This window comes from Oncorhynchus gorbuscha, linkage group LG13 (genome assembly GCF_021184085.1).
Source record: "Oncorhynchus gorbuscha isolate QuinsamMale2020 ecotype Even-year linkage group LG13, OgorEven_v1.0, whole genome shotgun sequence".
In the NCBI taxonomy this organism is placed as follows: Eukaryota; Metazoa; Chordata; class Actinopteri; order Salmoniformes; family Salmonidae; genus Oncorhynchus; species Oncorhynchus gorbuscha.
In genome coordinates this window covers 66,752,622-66,774,612 of record NC_060185.1, presented here as the reverse complement: position 1 = coordinate 66,774,612, position 21,991 = coordinate 66,752,622, and the positions used below count along the sequence as shown (strand labels likewise).

At 41.1% G+C, this 21,991-nt stretch overlaps 3 protein-coding genes across 3 annotated transcripts in view; all 3 read right to left on the bottom strand.

The window, feature by feature from the left end:
* mrpl11 (mitochondrial ribosomal protein L11) overlaps window positions 1–861 on the bottom strand; it is a 55,133-nt gene extending 54,272 nt beyond the window's left edge. Inside the window, exon 1 of the mRNA XM_046295445.1 lies at window positions 729–861. The gene's annotated coding sequence lies outside the window, so the exon portion shown is untranslated. The remainder of the gene's footprint in view (window positions 1–728) is intronic.
* A 2,003-nt stretch (window positions 862–2,864) lies between these two features.
* LOC123994074 lies at window positions 2,865–7,613 on the bottom strand. Its single transcript, XM_046296564.1, has 12 exons — window positions 7,530–7,613; window positions 7,342–7,397; window positions 6,866–7,083; window positions 6,541–6,651; window positions 6,268–6,393; window positions 5,878–5,979; window positions 5,636–5,794; window positions 4,854–5,457; window positions 4,683–4,746; window positions 4,374–4,558; window positions 4,165–4,253; window positions 2,865–3,983 (listed from the first exon to the last, which is right to left on the bottom strand). The coding sequence occupies exons 3-12, from the start codon at window positions 7,040–7,042 to the stop codon at window positions 3,891–3,893; spliced, it is 1,710 nt and encodes a 569-aa protein (XP_046152520.1). The 5' UTR covers window positions 7,043–7,083; window positions 7,342–7,397; window positions 7,530–7,613; the 3' UTR covers window positions 2,865–3,890.
* A 9,487-nt stretch (window positions 7,614–17,100) lies between these two features.
* slc25a5 (solute carrier family 25 member 5) lies at window positions 17,101–19,590 on the bottom strand. Its single transcript, XM_046296563.1, has 4 exons — window positions 19,379–19,590; window positions 17,954–18,437; window positions 17,697–17,837; window positions 17,101–17,557 (listed from the first exon to the last, which is right to left on the bottom strand). Exons 1-4 carry the CDS (start codon window positions 19,487–19,489, stop codon window positions 17,400–17,402), a joined length of 894 nt encoding a protein of 297 aa, XP_046152519.1. The 5' UTR covers window positions 19,490–19,590; the 3' UTR covers window positions 17,101–17,399.
* Between the last annotated feature and the right edge of the window lie 2,401 nt (window positions 19,591–21,991).

Genomic DNA, 21,991 nt, shown 5'->3' with positions numbered 1-21,991 from the left:
AGAAGAGACATAACTAGAGGTTATGCAATATGGGTGTAAAGTTTTAGGAGTATTGGTTAAATAACTATTGAAATTTGAAAATGTGATTTGTCACAATGTTGACGGTCCCTAGCTGCTGTTGGTGGACGTAAGGAAAACTACAGGCGAATATCCAACCTGAAAATGTTTTGTTTTTTTACCTCTGTAAGAACGGGAACCTAATAAGACACCCGCCATGAGCGCCCACTAAATGTGCCTACTATCAGACAAACAAAATTAAAGCCCACACCAAACTTAAAGACGGGAAGCAAAGCAAAAAGTGGAGCAAAACGAAAAACAGGGCAGACAAATTAATGTTTTTCTAGAAATCAAATAGGGAGAAAGACCTTCCCACTAACGAGATGTCAACGAGGTGACACGGATCAGTGGCCCCTATGTGCTAAAGTCCAACATCAAAACATAAATGGAAAAACCAAAGCCTGCAACAAAAGGAAGATGAATAACGTGGGAAATAATGATTTGAGCATTATTGCAGACACACATACAACATTTAGTTAATAACGTTACCCTTCGCAAAGTTAGTGTCAGCTCGTGCTTGCTACTTTACGGAATAGGAAATAACGTTAGCTAGCAATCACACGATTGAAATAAGCTAGCGAAATAAATATACACATTAGAGATGACGAAATAGGAAAAACGTAGCTAGCAGACACTTCAATGTAAGTAACAAATTGTAATTTGTACCATACCTATCCGTTATTCAATGTCCAAAGCAGAAGCACCTTCACGTTGTAACTAATTCTCAGGGCGCAGCCATCTTGGATTAACCAGACATACTGGTGAGCACGCCACCTACTGTGTTGGAGGGAAACAGGAATCGCGTTCATCTTCTTCTTCGATTAGGTTTAACGGCGGTTGGCATCCATATGCATTACCACCACCTACTAGACTGAAGTACAAGCGCCTTATACTTTGCTTGAAAAAAGAATCAATAAACAAATACCCTACCATCTAACACTACACTCACAAATATAAAATAAAAATCACACCACCTTATTCCACTACTTAAATCTATTTAGTCCTACCTCAGGTCAACAACCTGAAGGGATGGAACACCTTCACTTAACACACCCTGTAACTCTTCTGACTTCAAGTCTCACACACCCAAATAACTCTCTGCAGCTTCCACCACAACCTCAATTATCTGTGACTTACATTCCATCCCTGCAGTACAGTTGATAACCATTGCTATTAATGCTAAAAATCCAATCTTACTGAAACAAATCACTTATTGGCATATACTTATTGGCATATACCATATACAGATCTACTACTCACACCACTCCTCTCAGGATCCCTTCCCTTTACCCATCTCCATCTACTTTCTTCACTGCCTCAGCATATGAAAACATATGCACTACTCTAACCCTGGAAACCTCAACCTGCCTCTCTCGCACTTCACATTTCTGATCCCCAGCCCCATGGGCACCCCTACAATTAACACATACCACGACTTTCCCTAACGTTACATATTCCTTTGTCTCATGCCCTTCTGCACATTCAGCAGAGTAAAGGAGCACTAAACACAACAATACTCTAAGGCCTATGGTATATGCTTTCAAATAAAGAAGCTGTTTAAGACAGAAGTATTTATACTATTTTCAGATACTTTCTTCTCATTCAAAAAAAGAAATTCAAAACAACACTGACTGGCTTGAACAGAGTAGCTAGATCAATATTACTATTTCAATGATACCCAAATATTACTTGGGTATCATCATTAGGCATAGCATTAAAGGTGCAGTGCAGTTAACAATGTGATTTCCATTTTTTGTAATGACATTTCCACTCTGGAATTTGTAACATTTTTATAATGCTCTTTCAGTGTAAGAGTTTTTCGATGAAAAATGTTATAATTCAGCCAGTTCAGGTGAGATGGAGTTTTTGGTCCACAGCATGACATCACAATATGATCTGATTATTCAGACCAATAACCAGTCATCTTTTATTTGCATATGTATCCTCCTTCTTTGATGGGGTAAGCAGGATTGGTTTTATAGCAGTGGTTCCCAACCTGGGGTACTTGTGCTATCCACAGGAAGTACTCGGGAAAACTCATGAGTGACCATAGGCCTACTGGTAACATGAACATGAGGGGGTACTTTGTGGGTTCTCCAGACAGAGCAAATGTAATGTGATTTGGGGTACAGTAACCAAAAAAGGTTGTGAATCACTTCTTTAGAGCAGGGCTTCCCAAACTTGGTCCTGTGGCCCTCCCTGGGTGCACATTTTGGCTTTTGCCCTCGCACTACACAGCTGATTCAAATAGTTAATGCTTGATTATGAGTTGGTTATTTGAATCAGCTGTGTAGTGCTTGGGCAAAAACCAAAACTTTCACAGATAAGAGTTTGGAAAACCATGGTCTAGACAATTATATCCACCAATCAGGGCTGTGTATGTAAATATATTTTAAGTTCATAAGAACGTTATTTCCATGCACATACAGTGATTTTAAAATTATTTTAAAAAGACTGCATGTGGGCTTTAAAGAAACTGTTCAGTGAAATCTGACTTTAAGTTTATATTCTGTTAACTCATACCCAAATAAAGTTGTTGACTCATCCTATACTCATGTGGCCAAAGCACTTCGAATCCACATCTCAGACAGTTTAAAAATACTTGCCATTTACTCAGAGGATGAGGTTATCCTCCTGAAGAGGATGAACTGGCCAATCAGCCGTCTACATGGGTTAATATTTCTATCAACCGGTATACGCCCACACCATTCTGTTGATGGGCTATGCACACAGTATTCCAACAAAGAAAAGCTGCCTTCTAATATTCTTACATTTTTGTGAACGGAAACAATTTCACTCATATTCTAAGGTTCTATTTCATAGACATCTGGAAACGCTAAACAGTTACTTTAATGATCAATTTTTTTTTGTGAACATGAACATAGAGAAACTCGTTAAAACTCATTAATCCCATATGGCAGGACTGGAAGAATCAGAAGACAGAATATACCTACCACACAATCTAAAGCATACCAGGCATATGTCTGAGGCTGTGTTAACACAGGCAGCCCAATTCTGACTTTTTTCTCTCCATGATTTGGTCTTACGACCAATTATATCACATCAGCTCTTTTTTCAGAGCTGATCTGATTGGTCAAAGGCCAATTGGTAAAAAAAAAAAGATTTTAAAAAAAGAATTGGGCTTGCTGTATAAACACAGCCAAAGAAGCAAGGAAAATCTAATATGTATATATAAAATAGCTTTATTAACAAGGCACTTAATTTTCACATTCAGTGTCTTGTAAGCTTTCTTTTAGAAGGCAGGTGTGTGTAATTACTGGAAATTCTCAAAACCCAATAACAAAATATTAACAACTTTCCTCAAAAGCTTCTTATTTAACACATACCCCCCATCAACTATGAATGTGCTCAAAATGCTCAAAACCCTTTAGGTCAAAACTTCAACATTTTATTCAAAGTGCTCTGTGTGTCCCTACCAGTGAAATCAAAGTACATGTATGCCCCCTCTGAGATTGACAATGGAGTACATCGTTACCATCTTGATAGCAAATGTTTATATTTTCTACACCGGTAGAGGATGTTTTAACTTGAATAACCTCACATTAGTGTGCTGATATTGCCAAATACATAACACGTCAACATATGATACATTTTAAATAATAGGCATGATTCACAGCATGTTTAATGTATGAGGTCAAATATACTTCTCTGGAAATGTATCATAAGATTTCTTTATTATAATACTCCCACCAAGTGTAGACTTAAATGGGACTGTTAAGGCATGACAACCAATCAAATAAATTGTTTAATTTTCTAAAACATCAGAACTACAGTTAATTTAAAAGCATGACCTGTGAACATCTTAAAATGAGTTAGTTGGCGTTCACTTTCTGCAGGTTTATGGCACTCACATTAAGGGCATCCTCACCCGGCAGAAGCTCTCTCAAAAGGAATGAAAGCAGCATCTATTGAAATGAAGCAAAAGGACTGAGTCAATGTTTCTACCAAACTGTACAAGAAAGTCTAGACATATTTTTATGACATTTGACAAACATCAAATATAGAGAGCGAGCGCTGCAACATTAATGAAGAGATTGACATCTCTTCCAGTGCTCGCCACAGAAACTCAAGAGGCTAAACACTCACATAGACCAGCTTCTTGTTTTCTTCACTGTCCTGGAAGAGCTTAAACACTGTCTCCATATCAGTCTTCTTCAAGATTAAATAGTTTGAATCTATAGTGGAGAATATGATGTTAGTGAACTGGGACAATTCCCACATCTCCGTCCTAAGAATGAAAATCATAACTCTAGCAGCTGTGTTGATGAGAGTGAAAAACAGTGTATATCCTGTACATCTGGCATTGATGAGGTGCTGAGCTCGGTCTTTGGTCTCGTTTTTTTCCTGACTGTTGCGGTGGGGTTTAGGTCTGGTCACCTCTGGCGAGCCCTCAGGCCACTGTTTGTCACATAGGTTATCGATATAGGAGGCCATCTGGGCATCCGTTGGGTTCATCTTATTCAAGAAGCTTTTCACTTTCCTAGAGGAGATTATAAAAAGTAATGCTGGGATTCTCAAAAGGCCAAATGTAGATCATCTTATTACCCTGTCACTATGACGAACCAGGACTGCAGTGGAAAATGGGAGAATATTTCACCTCTTACTTTTTCAATATCGGCATGAAGGGTTTCAGAATCGCATCAAATATGTTCAGGAGGATGGAATTACCTGGAGGGAAAAGTAGGGCGCTGATGATTACACTACTACAGGTGACTGATTAAAATATAAAACATCCAAAATTACAATTTCAAACAAATTAGAAAGAGAAAACTAACCAGATATTGCTTTCAACAAATCAAAAATGGCTTTGGTTGCTTCCATTTGCTCCCAGCTGGATTGGTTCTTTTTCAAACACTGCGAGTCTTCTAATTTTGACTGACTCCCCATGTCCTTTCCTCTACTCCTGTGGATCCCTCCTGACATTTTGAAAGTGAGTTTATCCTTTTTATTTGACTTTCCAACTAAATAACACCATGACGGACTGTCAGTGAGGTCATATTGCGAGCCTCCATTTTGACTGAAATGTCGCGGCCTACAGACAGAGTCGGTCTGGTCGTCAGGGTTGTCTGATTTTGTTTGGGCCAGACACTCCTCTGATCTGGATAGTTTTTTGTTGATCATCTTCAGGTGAGAAGTTACAGGGTTCTCAGATTCCTCTTTTTTGTCCTTGGTTTTGCCTGCATTAACCAAACAGTCTGATTTCTCTACTGGCACCATCGCTTTACCTCTGCAGCACTCAATGGGACTTGGTTCTGAAGGAGAACCATCACTTGTATCACCAATGTTTTCATTCAGCTTCTCAGTTGCAGTTGAGTCTGCATTCTCAGTTGTGTTGGAATCATCTGATTTGGTCCCTCTTTGAAGAGTGTTGTGCTTGTCCTGAAAAAATGTAATGTGCATTGCAATATCTTTACAAGTACGGACTGACTGCTTAAGATTCACAGCTGCTGTGATTTCTTAATGCACCAGCAGAGGGAATTATTTGTCATTTGTGGTGACCCATTATGATACAAGATGATCTTGAAGGCCTTGCTCAACATGTAATTAAAATGCCTACCTCATCTTCCTCTTGCCCTGGAGACAGGAAGTAGGCCAGGCCACTGAGGAGACCCCACACTCCCCCCACATGCTCCTCTTCACTCAGCAGCTTGTCCAGAGGACACAGAAACTGAAACACTGGCTGAGTGTGGCCCATCAGAGCATCAGAGACCAGCTCCTGGAGAGGGCATGGAGATTAAGACATGCATTTTTTATTATACCATGTGCATTTCTGCTCGTTTCTGAAGTGTGCCAGTGTACCTGTAAGAAGACCTTGAGGGACGTTTTGGTTTCTCTAAAATCCTCGCTGTTACACTCAGTGCTTGCCTCTAACACGGATAGGGAGGGTAAATTAGCAGAGTCCTACAAAACAAAAAACACAAACCATGAAAGATATTTAAGAATGATGTGTGACATAACTATATTATATGGCTCTATAGAGGATGCAAAAGAGACTACTGTCAAAAGAGGGTGCACTCAGACTATTAGAACCTGCAATGTTTTTATCTAATTGTACAACATCCATAAAATGTCAGAGATGAAATTAAACAGTGCAGTATCTGATGCATTCCAAACTTTTACAGCAGTCTGTTTTGACACTTTTTTTGGGGGATTGCAACAATACAATCTCCCTCTTCATCCATCTCTAACCTGCCATAGGTTGCGGAAATGAATGATGTCCGTCTGGGTCTTCTTTACATCCCAGTGAAGGTTCTCAGGGTTATCCCTCTCTTCTAGGTGAACTGTAAAACACATCTCCTCGTTTTCCCTCTCCATCTGCAGACAGTAACATCTTACTTTACACACAATTCTGGCGCAATCATTATTAGATCACAGAACAACCAAGGACATGTCTTCACAAAACTCACTTTCATATTGAGCAGTAGTTGCATTCCAGTGACTTGTGTGTGATTTGTGACTCACATGAGGGACGCTGACAGCCCAGTGGCCAACCCGCCACATCTCATATGACAGCTTGAATTCCATCATTTCTTCTTGTACGCTGGTCAAGTAGCTCTCCAGATCACCATCCTCCTGGTGAACCAAACCAATTACAAAACCTAATGTCAGCCGTGTTACGTTTCAACCTCAGAGGGCATCCAGAAATAAGGCTTTCATGTTTACCTTTTATTGGATAGATGGCAAAACATGTACTGTCTGTAAGATATCAAATAAAATTTATAAAATCTACAACATTTACTATGAAAAAGATTAGAGCAGAGTGAATAGTGAAGTGGTGACTGCAGACCTGCTCTATCTGGTACAGTGTCCTTACGCTATCGGGGTCCTGCTGGCTCTGGATGGAGCTCTCCCGGCTACTACCTTCACTTTCCTTTGATGGACAATCCTGGATAGACTTGGCTCTGACCACCAGCACCTGCTCCTTTTTCTTCATCTTCTTCCTTTTATCTTTCTTTGATTTCATCTTGTCAAGGATTTTAGACCAGCCTTCCTTCAATTTGTTGGCTGGAAAAACAACACATATCCAATTAGCTAAGTGTCCACATTTCCGTGGCATTCACTGTGTCACAGGTTGACTGCAAACTGCAAGAACCTTAAGGCACAGGGGAAACAAAAACAAACAGAAAAAATTAAAACATCACGGCACAAACAGAAACTGGACACAAACTAAATTAACTTTATTTTGGTCCATTGAATGTTGTTCGTGCCAAACAAAGTGTTTCAATTTAGCCTAGTTATTGTTGCAAATAAACACACCCACACCTTTCTTTTTGGACTTGCCGTCACCGGTTTGAGCATTCTCGGTTTCTTCCAGTGTTCTAAAATGGCAACCAAACAAAATCAGAGCACAATTTATTTATTGGTGTTGACGGCACATCACCTTAACAACACTGAAGTGTGTCTACCAAAGGAAAAAAGAGAAGCAGCCTGGTAAGAAAAGGGTCACTCACGCGTCACTGGTCCGGCTCTCCAGGGCGGCTGGAGAGGCCCCGTCAGAGTTAGACTCACACAGCTCTTCCACAGAGCTCTTGGGGGGTCACTCCATCCAGCTGACTCACCACCAGCTGGTTGAGGTTGTCTGGGTCTGATAGCCACCGCACCAGCAGGTCCAGCACTTAGGGCATGGATGACAAAGTCAATGTGAAGGGCTATACAGAGTAAACTATTATGGTAGGACAAAGCCATGTTCAATATACATAGGGGGAAGAAAAAAAACATACAATTAGTCTCATAATTACTGTGACACTTTCCACTGGTTTCACTGTTATACTAATGGACACCTCCAGTATCCACCATTGTCCATGTCTTCCGGGCAACAAAAAAGTGATACATTTCAAGGCTCATTTAATCCAATAAAAGTTACAGATGCAGAATATAGAAGTTAATATTTTATCTACAACAGTAAAATCCCTTACAATTACATTTATGGCTTAGTAATGGTTCAACTCATTTCACTGACTCCTGTGATCAGAGCCACAAACCATTATCAGTAGGTTTCGATGATAACACACTGTTTTAGTTTTCCTCTAAGGAGAGCCCTTATTTTAGTTGTAGCACAGTATGTGCAGTACCTCTATCCATGATGGAATGATAATGTATAATGCTAATTTATTCTCTATTTTCAAAAGTTGAGCAATGAGAGAAAACTGAGGCACTGATAGGCTTATGTTGTGGGGTTTACCTTTTAAGGCAACAATCTCATTTAAGGCACAGTGGCTGACTGCCAGTCCCCATAGAGACTGAGGGAAAAGGTTTCGCACCAGTGCTTCAGAGAACACTCTTAGAACTTCAACCTCCTCTCCCCTAGAGCTGAACAATGGTTCTCTGAGACAAAAAGAGCCAAACAGACAGAGACAAAGTCAATAAAAATAGCCTTTTTGGACTAATGATAGAGTATTACTATGTAGATAAATTACATTAGGAGAGTATTACAAACATATTAGCAATCAATTCTAGCATCTAAATACAGGTCATTGTTCCAACATGTGAAAACATACAGTTCCCTAGCTTGGTCACATGAAATCAAAAACATGCATTACACCCAATAAAAAAGGTTGAATTTCAGAACTTTGATAATGATTTATCCTAAACATTAAAATATACATAAACCAATTCAACAGTATAGGCAAGTGATATAGCTGGAGAACGGCAACTTAATACCTATTCTACAAGTGACTTCAGGAGAGCAGTATTACCTATCAGACTGTTTGGCACTATGGAGGTGCTGGGTCAGGATGCGAATGCAGCCCACACTTGCTGAGCAGACATCAAAGTCTTTGCCTCTGCTGATGACTTGATCAATGACTTGGTCAAACTCCCGCCACAGCACCCCGTGCAGGAGCTGACTGTCACAGGGCTCAGGGACGCAGTACCAGGGGAGGACTAGCTGGGCGTAGGCACACTCAAACACTGAGAACACACATTCAAAATCAACCCAAAAGCAAAACAGCTGCCTTGGACAAAAATAACTTACATTTAAAAGAGCCCTGAGTATTGTAAGCAATAAGCTAGGCTACTTATTGTACTTACATATTGTGCAGTTTGAAGTGAGCTGTGTTCATTTTAGCAGGATTGTCAAAACAACTTCCTGACAGAAAACAGTCCACTGAGTATGCCTTATACAAACAACATTGTTCCATTTCCTCTTTCATGCACAACCACAACTTGGTAAAACCTCCACTTTCCATATTCCAAAGCATAGCACATTGTAAAGGGTGTAGAATGCCTATTCCCCGAACATCTTTGATACCCAAGCAGCTCCCAGATCATTTAGCATCAGATGTCTGCAGCCGCATTTGCTGTCCTACTCAACTGTCGCAGAATACAGACCTACATTTGGCTGACCATATGTCACTAAAACAAAAGGCAGAATCTTGGCACAAAATGTCTCCGTTATGTGTCCTTGTCTTGTTACTAACCGATCTTAAGAACAGACACTTCTTTACAAATCTTTCATCCTGGAAGAAAGCCTGACAGGATGATTTACAAAAACTTTCTACATTATAATGGCAAATTCTGTAAGGTCCTCAGCTCATGCTGAGCACAACTACACACCTTGCTGAAGAGACCTCTTCACATGGGGAAACTGTGTCTCCTGTGATGTTTTAGCTTTAGTGCTTGTTGTATCAGTCACACCACAACCTAAATGTTCATCCTTTAGTGTTTCCTGTAAAACAATTCAGAAAGGATTATAGTGTTTTGACATCATCCATTCCTTACCTTGTAGATTAAACCAAGTAGAAAGATGGCACAAGTCCAGTCCCTATAGCATGTGTACACAGAAAGAAACCAGCTAAACTACAAAGAGTAATGTGCATGGAAGATAGAGCTTCACCTTTGTGTATGGCTACAACACGAGAGACACCATTATTTCTCACTTGTTGTCATTAGCACTCCTTTCATTGCCAATGTGTATATTCAACTCTCAGCTTATTTTCCGTCCACTTGCAAAAATACGGGCATTTTTCCACCAGCTTTATAGGGCATGAGGAGGTCCATGTCAAGAAGATGTCATTAAAATTTTGTCATAAGTTTAGTGTCACTTGACACCACAACTAAGTTACTAGACAACAGTAATCGTTCATGGTCTAACGATTTGTAATAGATCACAGACTGACAATCCGTTGAAATATTAAAATGTTTGTTGGTATTAATGACATGATTCATAAGCTTGTTTCATTGTGTCATTTTATAAACAGAAGTAACGTGCATGGCTCACGCCATGTTACATTGATTCTCGTGACCAGCGTTACATTGTTGCGATGATGATTTCTAAGACAAACGAAAAATAACAACTGCAAATAGTCAATCGTATGAAATGTATATAACGGTTTAAATTACCTGAAATGAGTTGTCTTCAGCCACATCGTATGTTTGAGTGCCGCTTTCCCGCCCGGTCTTTATGAAGAAATTAGGGGTTGATGGCCAAAATAGTAAACACAAAACTATTTGAGCCACAACCTGTCCGCAGTCCGAGAAATACCAAACAAGCCCAAGAATCATGGCAATAGAGAAGCGCAAAATGTACATTTTATATCTTTGCAAGACACCAGTAACATTCCTTCCACTACGAAGTTTCCATTCGTGTAGTTTTCAGCCTTGAAATATATATATTTATCAACAAAAACATTAATTCATGGAGATATGGCAAAAGCCATTTCAACTTGCTTGTCCGTCGTCTTGGGGAAAGAAAAAAAACATTAAGAAGAAAAAAACATTAAGAAGAAAAAAACAACTGTGCACCCAGAGGAGGGCACTGATTGGTCAGAGTGATGCTTTTTACTCTGTGGATATCTGCAACTGATTATGGCATGGCATGCTATTTATTGGCCATAGTTCGATCAACTGAGTTTGCCAAGATTTGTTCAAATTCAAAAATAATTTAAAACGACTGACAAATGTAATTCTGGTGTAGCATGCGCCACGTGTTTTTCAGAGGCGAATGGAAAACAACGCAACTAAAACATTTAAAATCACATTTTTCCCGGCTCAATTTCTTTCACTTTTTTTTAACCACGAGTTTTTTTTTGCCTACCACAAACTTGGAACAGATGGACTGGGGCTTAATCCAGTGATCCCCCGGTTGAGTACTTAAATTCTGGACCTCTAGGTCAGAGACCTAGGTAAAAATGTGTTTTATATTGGATATTCCGGTTTCTCTCGTCAATAGCTATTGAACCAAGCATGCCATGACTATAAAGATGGTATATGCTATATGACGTGTGGACCTTTTTGGTTTGTGTAAAAAAAAAGGTTTTATCGCTCTCTCTGAAAACAAATATCCATAAAAACAAAGCAAAAACAGTTTTTTTCACATTTTTGCAAATGTATGAAAAATATACACAACAAACTGTAACGTCCCATTTACATAAGTATTCAGACCCTTTACCCAGTACGTTTGTTGAAGCATGTTTGGTACTGATTACAACCTCAAGTCTTCTTGGATATGATGCTACAAGCTTGGCACACCTGTATTTGGGGACTTAATCCCATTCTTGTAAGGGGAGTGTCGCCGCACAGCTATTTTCAGATCTCTCCAGAGATGTTTGATCGAGTTCAAGTCCGGGCACTGGCTGGGCCACTCAAGGACATTCAAAGACTTGTCCCAAAGCCACTCCTGCATTGTCTTGGCCGTGTACTTATGATTGTTGTCCTCTTGGAAGATGAACCTTCTCCCCAGTCTGAGGTTGAGTGCTCTGGGGCAGGTTTTCATGAAGGATCTCTCTGTACTTTGCTCCGTTCATCTTGATCCCGACTAGTCTCCCAGTCCCTGCCGCTGAAAAACATCCCCACAGCATGATGCTGCCACCATCATGCTTCATCGTATGGATGGTGCAAGGTTTCCTCAGGCCAAAGAGTTCAATCTTGGTTTCATCAGACCAGATAATCTTGTTTCTCATGGTCTGAGAGTCCTTTAGGTTCATTTTGGCAAACTCAAAGTGGGCTATCATGTGCCTTTAATGAGGGGCTTCTGTCTGGCCACTTCCATAAAGGCCTGATTGGTGGTTCTGCAGAGATGGTTGTCCTTCTGGAATATTCTCCCATCTCCATAGAAGAACTCCAGATCTCCGTCAGAGTGACCATCGGGTTCTTTGTAACCTCCCTGACCAAGGCCCTTCTCCCCCGATTGCTCAGTTTGGCAAGCCGGCCAACTCTAGGAAGAGTCTTGGTGTTTCCAAACTTCTTCCATTTAAGAATGATGGAGGTCACTGTGTTCTTCGGGACCTTCAATGCTGCAGAAATGCTTTGGTACCCTTCCCCAGATCTGTGGGGAATTTGTATTAAATTTGCAAAAAATTCAAAAAACCTCTTGTCACTTTGTCATTATGGAGTATTGTGTGGATTGATGAGGAAAAAAACAACGTGATAATTTTTAGAATAAGGCTGTAACGTAACAATGTGGAAAAAGTAAAGGGGTCTGAATACTTTCAGAATTTGCTGTATATACACTACATGACCAAAGGTATGTGGACACCTGCTTGTCGAACTTCTCATTCCAAAATAATGGTCATTAATATGGAATTGGTTTTCCCTTTGCTGCTATAACAGCCTCTACTCTTCTGGTAAGGCTTTCCACTAGATGTTGGAACATTTCTGCAGGGACTTGCTTCCATTCAACTTCAAGATCATTAGTGAGGTCGGTCACTGATGTTGGGTGATTAGGCCCGGCTCAAATCAAATGTTATTAGTCACATGCGCCGAATACAACGGGTGTAGACCATACAGTGAAATGCTTACTTACGAGCCCCTAACCAAAAAATCAGTTAAAAAAAATACAGATAAGAATAAGAAATAAAAGTAACAGTCTATTACTAGAGTGGCTGGAGTCTGGAGTCTGAATTGAGATAAGGCGGAGCTTTACCTAGCATAGACTTATAGATGACCTGGAGCCAGTGGGTCTGGCGATGAATATGTAGCGAGGGCCAGCCGACTAGAGCATACAGGTCGCAGTGGTGGGTGGTATAAGGTGATTTGATAACAAAACGGATGGCACTGTGATAGATTGCATCCAGTTTGCTAAGTAAAGTGTTGGAAGCTATTTTGTAGATGACATCGCCGAAGTCGAGGGCCGGTAGGATAGTCAGTTTTACTAGGGTAAGTTTGGCGGCGTGAGTGAAGGAGGCTTTGTTGCGAAATAGAAAGCCGATTCTAGATTTGATTTTTTATTGGAGATGTTTCCTGCTTTCATTTTTACTTGTAAGCAGGAATCAGGAGGATAGACAGCGTTCAAATTCATCCTGAAGTTGTTCGATGGGGTTAAGGTCAGGGGCTCTGTGCAGGCCAGTCAAGTTCTTCCACACCAATCTCGACAAACCACTTCTGTTTGACCTCGCTTTGTGCACGGGGTCATTGTCATGAAACAGGAAAGGACTTTCCCAAAACTGAAAAACAAAGTTGGAAGAACAGAATCTAAAATGTAATTGTATGCTGTAGGGTTAAGCTCTCCCGTCACTGGAACTAAGGGGCCTAGCCCAAACCATGAAAAACAGCCTCAGACCATTATTCCTCCTTCACCAAATTTTACAGTTGGCACTATGCATTGGGGCAGGTAGTGTTCTCCTGGTATCCACCAAACCCAGATTCATCCATCGGACTGCCAGATGGTGAAGCGTGATTCATTAATTGAGAGAACACGTTTTCACTGCTCCATAGTCCAATGGTGGCGATATTTACACCACTCCAGCCGACGCTTGGCATTGCGCATGGTGATCTTAGGCTTGTGTGCGGCTGCTCGGCCATGGAACCCCATTACATGAAGCTCCCGACAAACAGTTATTGTGCTGACATTGCTGCCAGAGGCAGTTTGGAACTTGGTAGTGAGTGTTGCAACCGAGGACAGACAATTTATACTCTCTACGCGCTTCAGCACTCGGTGGTCCTGTTCTGTGAGCTTGTGTTGCCTACCACTTTGTGGCTGAGCTGTTGTTGCTCCTAGACTTTCCACTTCAAAATAACAGCACTTACAGTTGACCGGGGGCAGCACTAGCAGGGCAGATTTGACCAACTGACTTGTTGGAAAGGTGGCATCCTATGACAGTGCTACGTTGAAAGTCACTGAGCTCTTCAGTAAGGCCATTCTACTGCCAATGTTTCTTTATGGAGATTGCATGGCTGTGTGCTCGATTTGATACACCTGTCAGCAATGAATTCACTAATTTGAGGAGTTGTCTACATGCTTTTGTATATTTTGTATTTGGGGAGGGGGTCACAAAGCATGACTTTGAAAAGGATACTCTCAATCAGGGGAGAATGGAAAACCAAAAAATGTAAATCTTCCCCCGATTCAGTACATATTTTTATAGTAATAAAATATTTATAAAGTGGATTGTTCTCCATCCACCCGATTCAGAAAATACCATCTTCATAGTCATGGCATGCTTGGTTCAATAGCTATTGACGAGAGAACCAAATATCCAATAAATCAGATTTGACCTCAGTTAGGCTGTAGTACCATATAAATCCATGTCTAGTAAGTAGTACATTCACATACAGGGTGATAACATCTTTGTTCCCCCCCAAAAAAAAAATCCTTATGTTTTCCCATCAATGTTTTAAAGTTAATTGGATATTACGACCATAATGACACTTTTTTCCCCCCTTGGTGGATCCAAGCCTGTGCTGTATTTTTGTTTAATTAACCACAAATTGCAAGTGTAATGCCAAACAGAGATCTGAGACTGTTCAGGATGTGCAGCCTGAACTGGGTACTGATCTGACCTATGAAAACAATTAGATGTTATGGCTAAATGAACAGTTGTACAAGTGCAGCTTCCCGGAAACCTGAAAGGAGGCCACTGATCACCAGGCCAACCAAAGTTGGCATGGTTTTAAAAATTTGGTATGCTTAATGGCCGCATTAAGCATACCAAATCCTGGGAATCTGTTACACACTAACTATACCTTTCTCAATAAGATACCTCACTAGCACAACTCTTTATCATAACCCAAAAACTAAAGACCATTGTTTTGTCATGACTTTGTAAAATGATATAAATTTGAAAACCAAAAAATTGCTCTCAAGGAATTTCATTTGAGGGCTATAGATTTATCATAGAAATAAAATGCGAAATGTCAAGGAATGCTTTTGCTCCATTGACGATTTTGTTGTTGGTGACCCACTCTACCAACAGTGTGTAAAGGGAATAGATAAAACGCAAATAACAGAATCACCACATGAGGGCACTCGCTGCATTTCGATGAGCTGGCAGGTAACCATAAACCATACTGGCAATGGTAAAACGGTGCATAAAAAGTCGTTCAGATCCTACGTGATGTTTAACATTCAAAATGCCATTTTAAATATGGAGTATAATTAAAATATGAACTAAGTAGCCTAAATGAGCACTTCCTGGCTCTTATCCAGTGTTTCTCTCATGTTTTTAGATGTATTTACTTAAGTCTAAGGTGCTGTAGTGAAGCAGCTAATTGGATATATATAGATTTTAAAAAATATATCGATCTGATTTGAAACCAATGCTGCGGTTCCATAATCACATTCCTTTCATTTCAGTGACGAGCAGAGAAGTAAATGACGTCATTCAGCAAGAAAGGATTATGAAACCGCAGCAGAGTATATGCTAAAACCACGTGATCCATCAGCAGGCTCTGTTCTTTGACATTAGGTTGACACCAGTTAAGGGCAGATCAAACCAGTTTCACCTGTAAATAACCTCACTGCAATAATCTGCCTCTTACATAACAGCCCATGCTGCGAGTAATTGTAATATTGGTGTTAGTGTGGTTCGCTTTCAATCTGCAATAGACCATAAGACACTAAAGTTTAGAAGTCCAAAGGTGTGGTACTACTCAAAGCATGCTTATCTGAGCTCTCACCAATGACCTCAAATGGGTGTTACCTAAGCAACTCACATATGCCTCCTAGTTCAGCTGTAATGATGCAGAAGTGGAAAGAGCATGCTGAAACACCTGAAGTTACCACCAGTCAGGACCATATTTGGTGTGTCACTAAAGCAATGCTGATGCCAAGGATGACTTCCTAACTCCCATCAGCCCAATGAAGATTAGGTACTCCATACCCTGCTGGGTAAATCATGTGTAATCTGAGAGGCACAGAGCTAAATTAAGAGTGTCCTCCATTGAAGAACATTGTAGACAAATACCATGTCTACAAAGAGCATGACATTGGCCTGCCTACTCCGGTAGTTGACATTAGCTGGTGAAAGTAGCCCAAGGATGGGATTACAACCGGATATTGCAGCCAACACTGATGTACCGAAGTCTTAACTTTTCACAACTACACCGTTAAGGCGCATTCTGACTTCTTGATGACATGAGCTTGGATAGGCTTCCATTTAACAGCTGCTGCGATCTGGAGGAATTTCTCAGCAATGCCACTAATGCAGGATCGAGTCTCAGATTTAACATGTCAGCACCCACTATTTCCTAGTACTTTATTCTGATGTTCAGCTAACTACTCTAAAAGGGAGAATTGAGTTTGCTTCTCTACAGTCTATTTGCTGGAGCAGTGTAGATTGGCACCCAGTCAAACTCAAGTTCAACGTCAATCTTTGAGCAGGATTGTCATTTTATAAACAGTTGGCTCCGCATACAGGTAACGGTCCAGCACCCAGCTTGAGAGAACGAAGAGTATATTTAGAAGCCTGAAGTAATCCACTTCACAACAGATAATCCTAGCATTCCTCTCAGAAGTGGATGTCAGTTACCTTGAGTAAATTCTGCTCATGTATTTTGAGCCAGGTAAGAACAAGCCATCAACTTCATGCCACAAGATTCTGTAGCAGTTTTTTTCTCACCATCCATGTTTAGAACCTTATCACCAGTTTATAGATTACACCCACCCAGTCCAAGCGCCAGTCAGCTGACTTTGGCTGGAGCCCAACCATAACTGTCAAGGACAACCCAGCTCTTAAGATTACACCTCAATGAATAAGACACCAGCTGGCTCTCAAGAGAAACCACACCAGGGAGAATCCAGGAGTAACACTACATGCCATTCAGTGATGCTACTGCCAAAGAAACACAAACCAAGTGGAAAGCTCATTGTAGGTTCATTCAGTAGGTTGCCTTTATTTTTACAGTATTGACTAGAAACAGGCCATCCGGATGAAACAGGTTGACATTTGAAGACCTGGCATAGTAACTTTTTTTTTTAATGGGAATGACATTCTGGGGGGGAAAACAAAAACATTGGGCAAATTAAAAGCGCAAAACCAATTTCTCCAGTACAACTAGCAAACATACTAGTTGGTCCCTATAAATAAGGCGGAATTTGCCAGTCCTTCCAAATGTACAAGTTATGTTACAGTTTAAACATTTATGGGGAGACATCTAAAAACAGTTTAGAGGACCTTCTTCAACTCATCGTACAAGACCAGCACGAAGGCACCACCCATGCCTCGGAGAACATTGGACCAGGCTCCTTTGAAGAAGGCTTTGCCGCCCTCATCCTTCGCAATCTTCTTCCAACAGTCAATGGTGCCAGTGTACATAATGTCACCTGCAAAACAGAAGCAACAGGTCATAACTCTGCCTTGGCTGAATGTTTCTCAAGCAGTTGCCCACTGTTGGTGAATAGCATGACAGTGAATAAATAACTTTAAACTAAAATACAGACAAGTGTTCAAAAGTTAAATGACCTCCTTTACGTCCAGACTGCATCATCATACGGCGACGGACGGTATCGAAGGGGTAGGATGTAAGACCAGCAACTGCAGTCACAGACTGAGCGATGGCCCAGCTGACCAAGATGCTTGCGTTCTTGGGATCTGGCAGCATGCCTACAGAGAAACCAAGCAGATTAAAACAGGCTTTAAGATTTGTGAAACAAACACACTTGCAGTTCTTCTCAGACATGAGGAATGAGGCCTTTGCTCAGAGCAGTCCATTGACTCACCCTTGGCTGTGTCATAGACACCAAAGTAAGATGCCCTGTAGATTATGATGCCCTGGACCGACACGGAGAATCCCTGGTACAGGCCCTTCAGACCATCTGCCTTGTAGATCTTCTTCAAGCAGTCGCCCAGGCCGTTGAACTCACGCCCAGCACCGGCCTTGCCGACATCAGCAGCCAGTCGGGTTCTGGCAAAGTCGAGTGGGTACACAAAACAAAGGGAGGTAGCGCCAGCAGCACCGCCAGAGGCCAGGTTACCAGCGAAGTACCTCCAGAACTGTTTCTTGTCCACACCATCCAGGAAGATTTGCTTGTATTTGTCCTTGAATGCAAAGTTGAGGGCCTGGGTGGGGAAGTATCTGATGACGTTGGCCAAGTTACCTCTCCAGAACGACAGGAAGCCCTGCTCCTTGGGGATACGGACGACGCAATCCATGATACCCTTGTACTGCTTGTCAACGGTGATCTGTTTGCTAGCATGTTGCACCTGTATTCACAAACACATCAAAAGCCAAGTCTTCATACAATATTTTTGAAGAGAAAAGGAAACAGCAGTTTAATGACAAAGATAGAGGACAAGGCCTACCTGTATCAATAAAAGTGTAACAGGTATGCTTCAAGCATTCAATGTCTTTAGCCAACTAGGTCAACTAAATAAGCCAACACCACTAACAATACCAGTCATAGTAATTCAATGTTGGCAACATTGTGGATACACAGCTAATAGTAGCTAAAATCATGTCGACAAGCAAGCAAGCTAGGCAACGTTGTCATCAGCACCAAGCACTTTGCCTTTCCACATTCCATTCACCATAACGACGCGCCTCCTCAGCACTAGATTGGTTCTCGCTAGGCCTCAGCTAAACACAGGATGAAGCCTCCCCTTGCTACGACCTTGGCAACTTCTCGGGCCTAGTAACCGCTAGTTACGTAATTTGATGACGGAGGACACAACGACGTTCAATGTCCAAGCTAGCTCGTGAACAAATAACTAGTAAGTAGGAATGACAATGAGCATGACACATAAAGGAGTCTTTAAAAACTCAACGTTACGTGGTTGCATAATAACGTTTGTAATTTGCAGCAGGCAAAGTAGTTAACGTTAGCCAAATACCCAGACAAGACAGACACCGGTTTGCTGCTGAACTGACAGTCCCAAGATGAACCAAATGGACGAGTCACTCGCATCTTTTCAACCTTGCAAGGCACCAATGACATTAGCTAAGTTACAGGAGTGAGTTAACTAGATAACCCAGGTTTTAAAAAATAAAACTAGAAACTAAATGGCAAGTACGAGAGGAGTTACGTTAGTAACTTAGCCAGCTAGTACCAAACGAATCCCTTTCATCGTGTTTAACGTTAGTAACGTTACAGTACTATAACTTTACTATAGCTAAAGTTAATTTCTGAAAAGCCAGTCAAACTTACCTGAAGCAGAAGCTTGATTCTTTCAATAGGAGCTACAGCTGTTTTGGAGATGGCAGCGGAAATACCACCAGCCAAGAAGTCCTTAGCGAACGAGACGACGGTCTCATTCATTTTTGTGTTGTTATCGGGGACGTTGATACACGGAAACCTTCCCGCTCAACCAAAGACTGCTGAGGTATGCCGGCTCAGTCGAAATGGCCGATACGTTTAGTTGAGAGCGGATTTAATACCACTGTGTTCGCGAGACAAAGCGGGAGCTGAAAGGCGGCATGCCATTGGTGCGCTGGTGGATTTAGTGGGCGGAGACGATGTTTTTATGAACGTCCCCTGGCCTGAAAGATTTGTCCTGCCTTCATGAATTTAGCTGTGTTGTTGGCCTGTGTCCAAGAGTATTTCTTTCTTTCAAAATAAACCTTTAATTAATATCATACATGAAAGACGGGCCTATAATATTAAATGTGATAACATTAAAGTTATCCAAGGTTTAAAATAGTTAATTTTGAGTGATGTCATTCAATAGGTTGCTGGCTTAGTAGGCTACGTGAATGACACTTGACACACCTTGATTATGCGTTACCAACCAAGCTTTTGGTTGGTGAGTTCTGGACCCAAGGTCATGTGAAAAGCATGGAAGCTTGGAGTAGCTGAAACAGACAGAAGAGGAAGGCTGCGTTTACACAGGCAACCCAATTCTGACATTTTTTCCCCACTAATTGGTCTTTTGAACAATCAGATCAGCTCTGATTGGTTAAGTCAATTTAGTGAGAAAAATATCAGAATTGGGCTACGTGTGTAAACGCAGCCTGAGTATACTAGACCCAGCTGCAATGGCATTGGTGCCTATGGGAGAGCCACCCCCCTAAAGTAAACAGAAACAAACCATTATTTTCAATGGTATAGGCCTGAGTGATCCATCATATTTGGCTGAAACTCCTGTCTACTCTGAGTTAATGATCAGCTGTGAGAGGGTGCTTACTTATAGGGGGGAATAGGTCATCCATTTCACTACCAGGTTAAAATGTCCTTAACTCTGCATTTTCTCACTATCTATTTATATATTTTTTAATTCCATTCTTTTACATGTGTATATTGTTGTGAATTGTTAGATAATACTGCACTGTTGGAGCTAGAAACACAAGCATTTCGCTACACCCAAAATAGCATCTGCTAAATATGTGTATGTGACCAATAACATTTGATTTGAGATAGAATTCCTTTTTAGATTATATACAACGATCAAGCAGATCAAATGATATTATAATTGATATAATTGGCATAAAGATGTTATATTATTATTACATTGACACAACGTATCTTAGTCTTACAATTAAGTGACAATAACGATAATGATAGTCAGTCCTGTGATCAAACTTCCTTGGGAAGAAAAAAAAGAATGGATCTGCTCCTCAAATTTCCATTCAACATCCTACATCTTTTGAGAAAATAAAATGTTGCTATCTTTCTTGTATGACATTGGCCTACTGTAGTAAGGTGGTATTGGTGAGTTCAGCTGGGACTAGGGGAACTAGCAGATCAGGTTACAGTCACCAGACTGTGGGTTTCTCAGAGTGCACCGCTCAGAGCCTTTGAGATAGAAATCATGAAAGAACTACATGTGAACAATCAATCTGTTATCTGTATTCAACATTTCCATAAGAGACGTTTTTCTAAATGTAATGTCTTGCCAAATATGACAATGATGGTGCAATTGCTCCATTCAGAACCTTTGTATAAGTACAAACAGTTGTGTTGTCATTCATACATACATTGTCAACTCATATTCAGGAAAGCCACATCTTGTTTAGCAAATTAATTTAATTCAAATACAATTTTATTCATCGCATTCTTCATAAACAACAGGCGTAGACTTACAAATGTACCACCGTATTTAACCATGGCAAGGCAACTGGGAATATGGCAGAATAAAAACAGAGTCATCATTCCCTCCGCAAGGCAATCAAACAGGCAAAATGTCAATATAGAAACAAAGTGGAGTCGCAATTCAATGGGTCAGACACAAGTGTGGCAGGGTCTACAGACAATCACGGACTACAAAAGGAAAACCAGCCACATCGCAGACACCGATGTCTTGCTTCTAGACAAACTAAACACCTTCTTTGCCCGCTTTGAGGATAATACATAGCCGACGGAATAGGAGACCCCAGAAGGCATCCCTAGCCGTGTCGTCAGAGCATGTGCAGACTAATGACTATCACCCCGTAGCACTCACTTCTGTCATCATGAAGTACTTTGAGAGACTAGTCAAGGATCATGTCACCTCCACCTTACCCGTCACCCTAGACCCACTTCAATTTGCTTACCGCCCCAATAGGTCCAATCCCCATCACACTGCCCTATCCCATCTGGACAAGAGTAATACCTATGTAAGAATACTGTTCATTGACTATAGCTCAGCATTCAACACCATAGTACCCTCCAAGCTCATCATTAAGCTTGAGGCTCTGGGTCTCAACCCCACCCTGTGCAATTGGGTCCTGGACTTCCTGATGGGCCAACCCCAGGTGGTGAACGTTGGAAACATCTCCACTTCGCTGATCCTCAACACTGGGGCCCCACAAGGGTACATGCTCAGCCCTCTCCTGTACTCCCTGT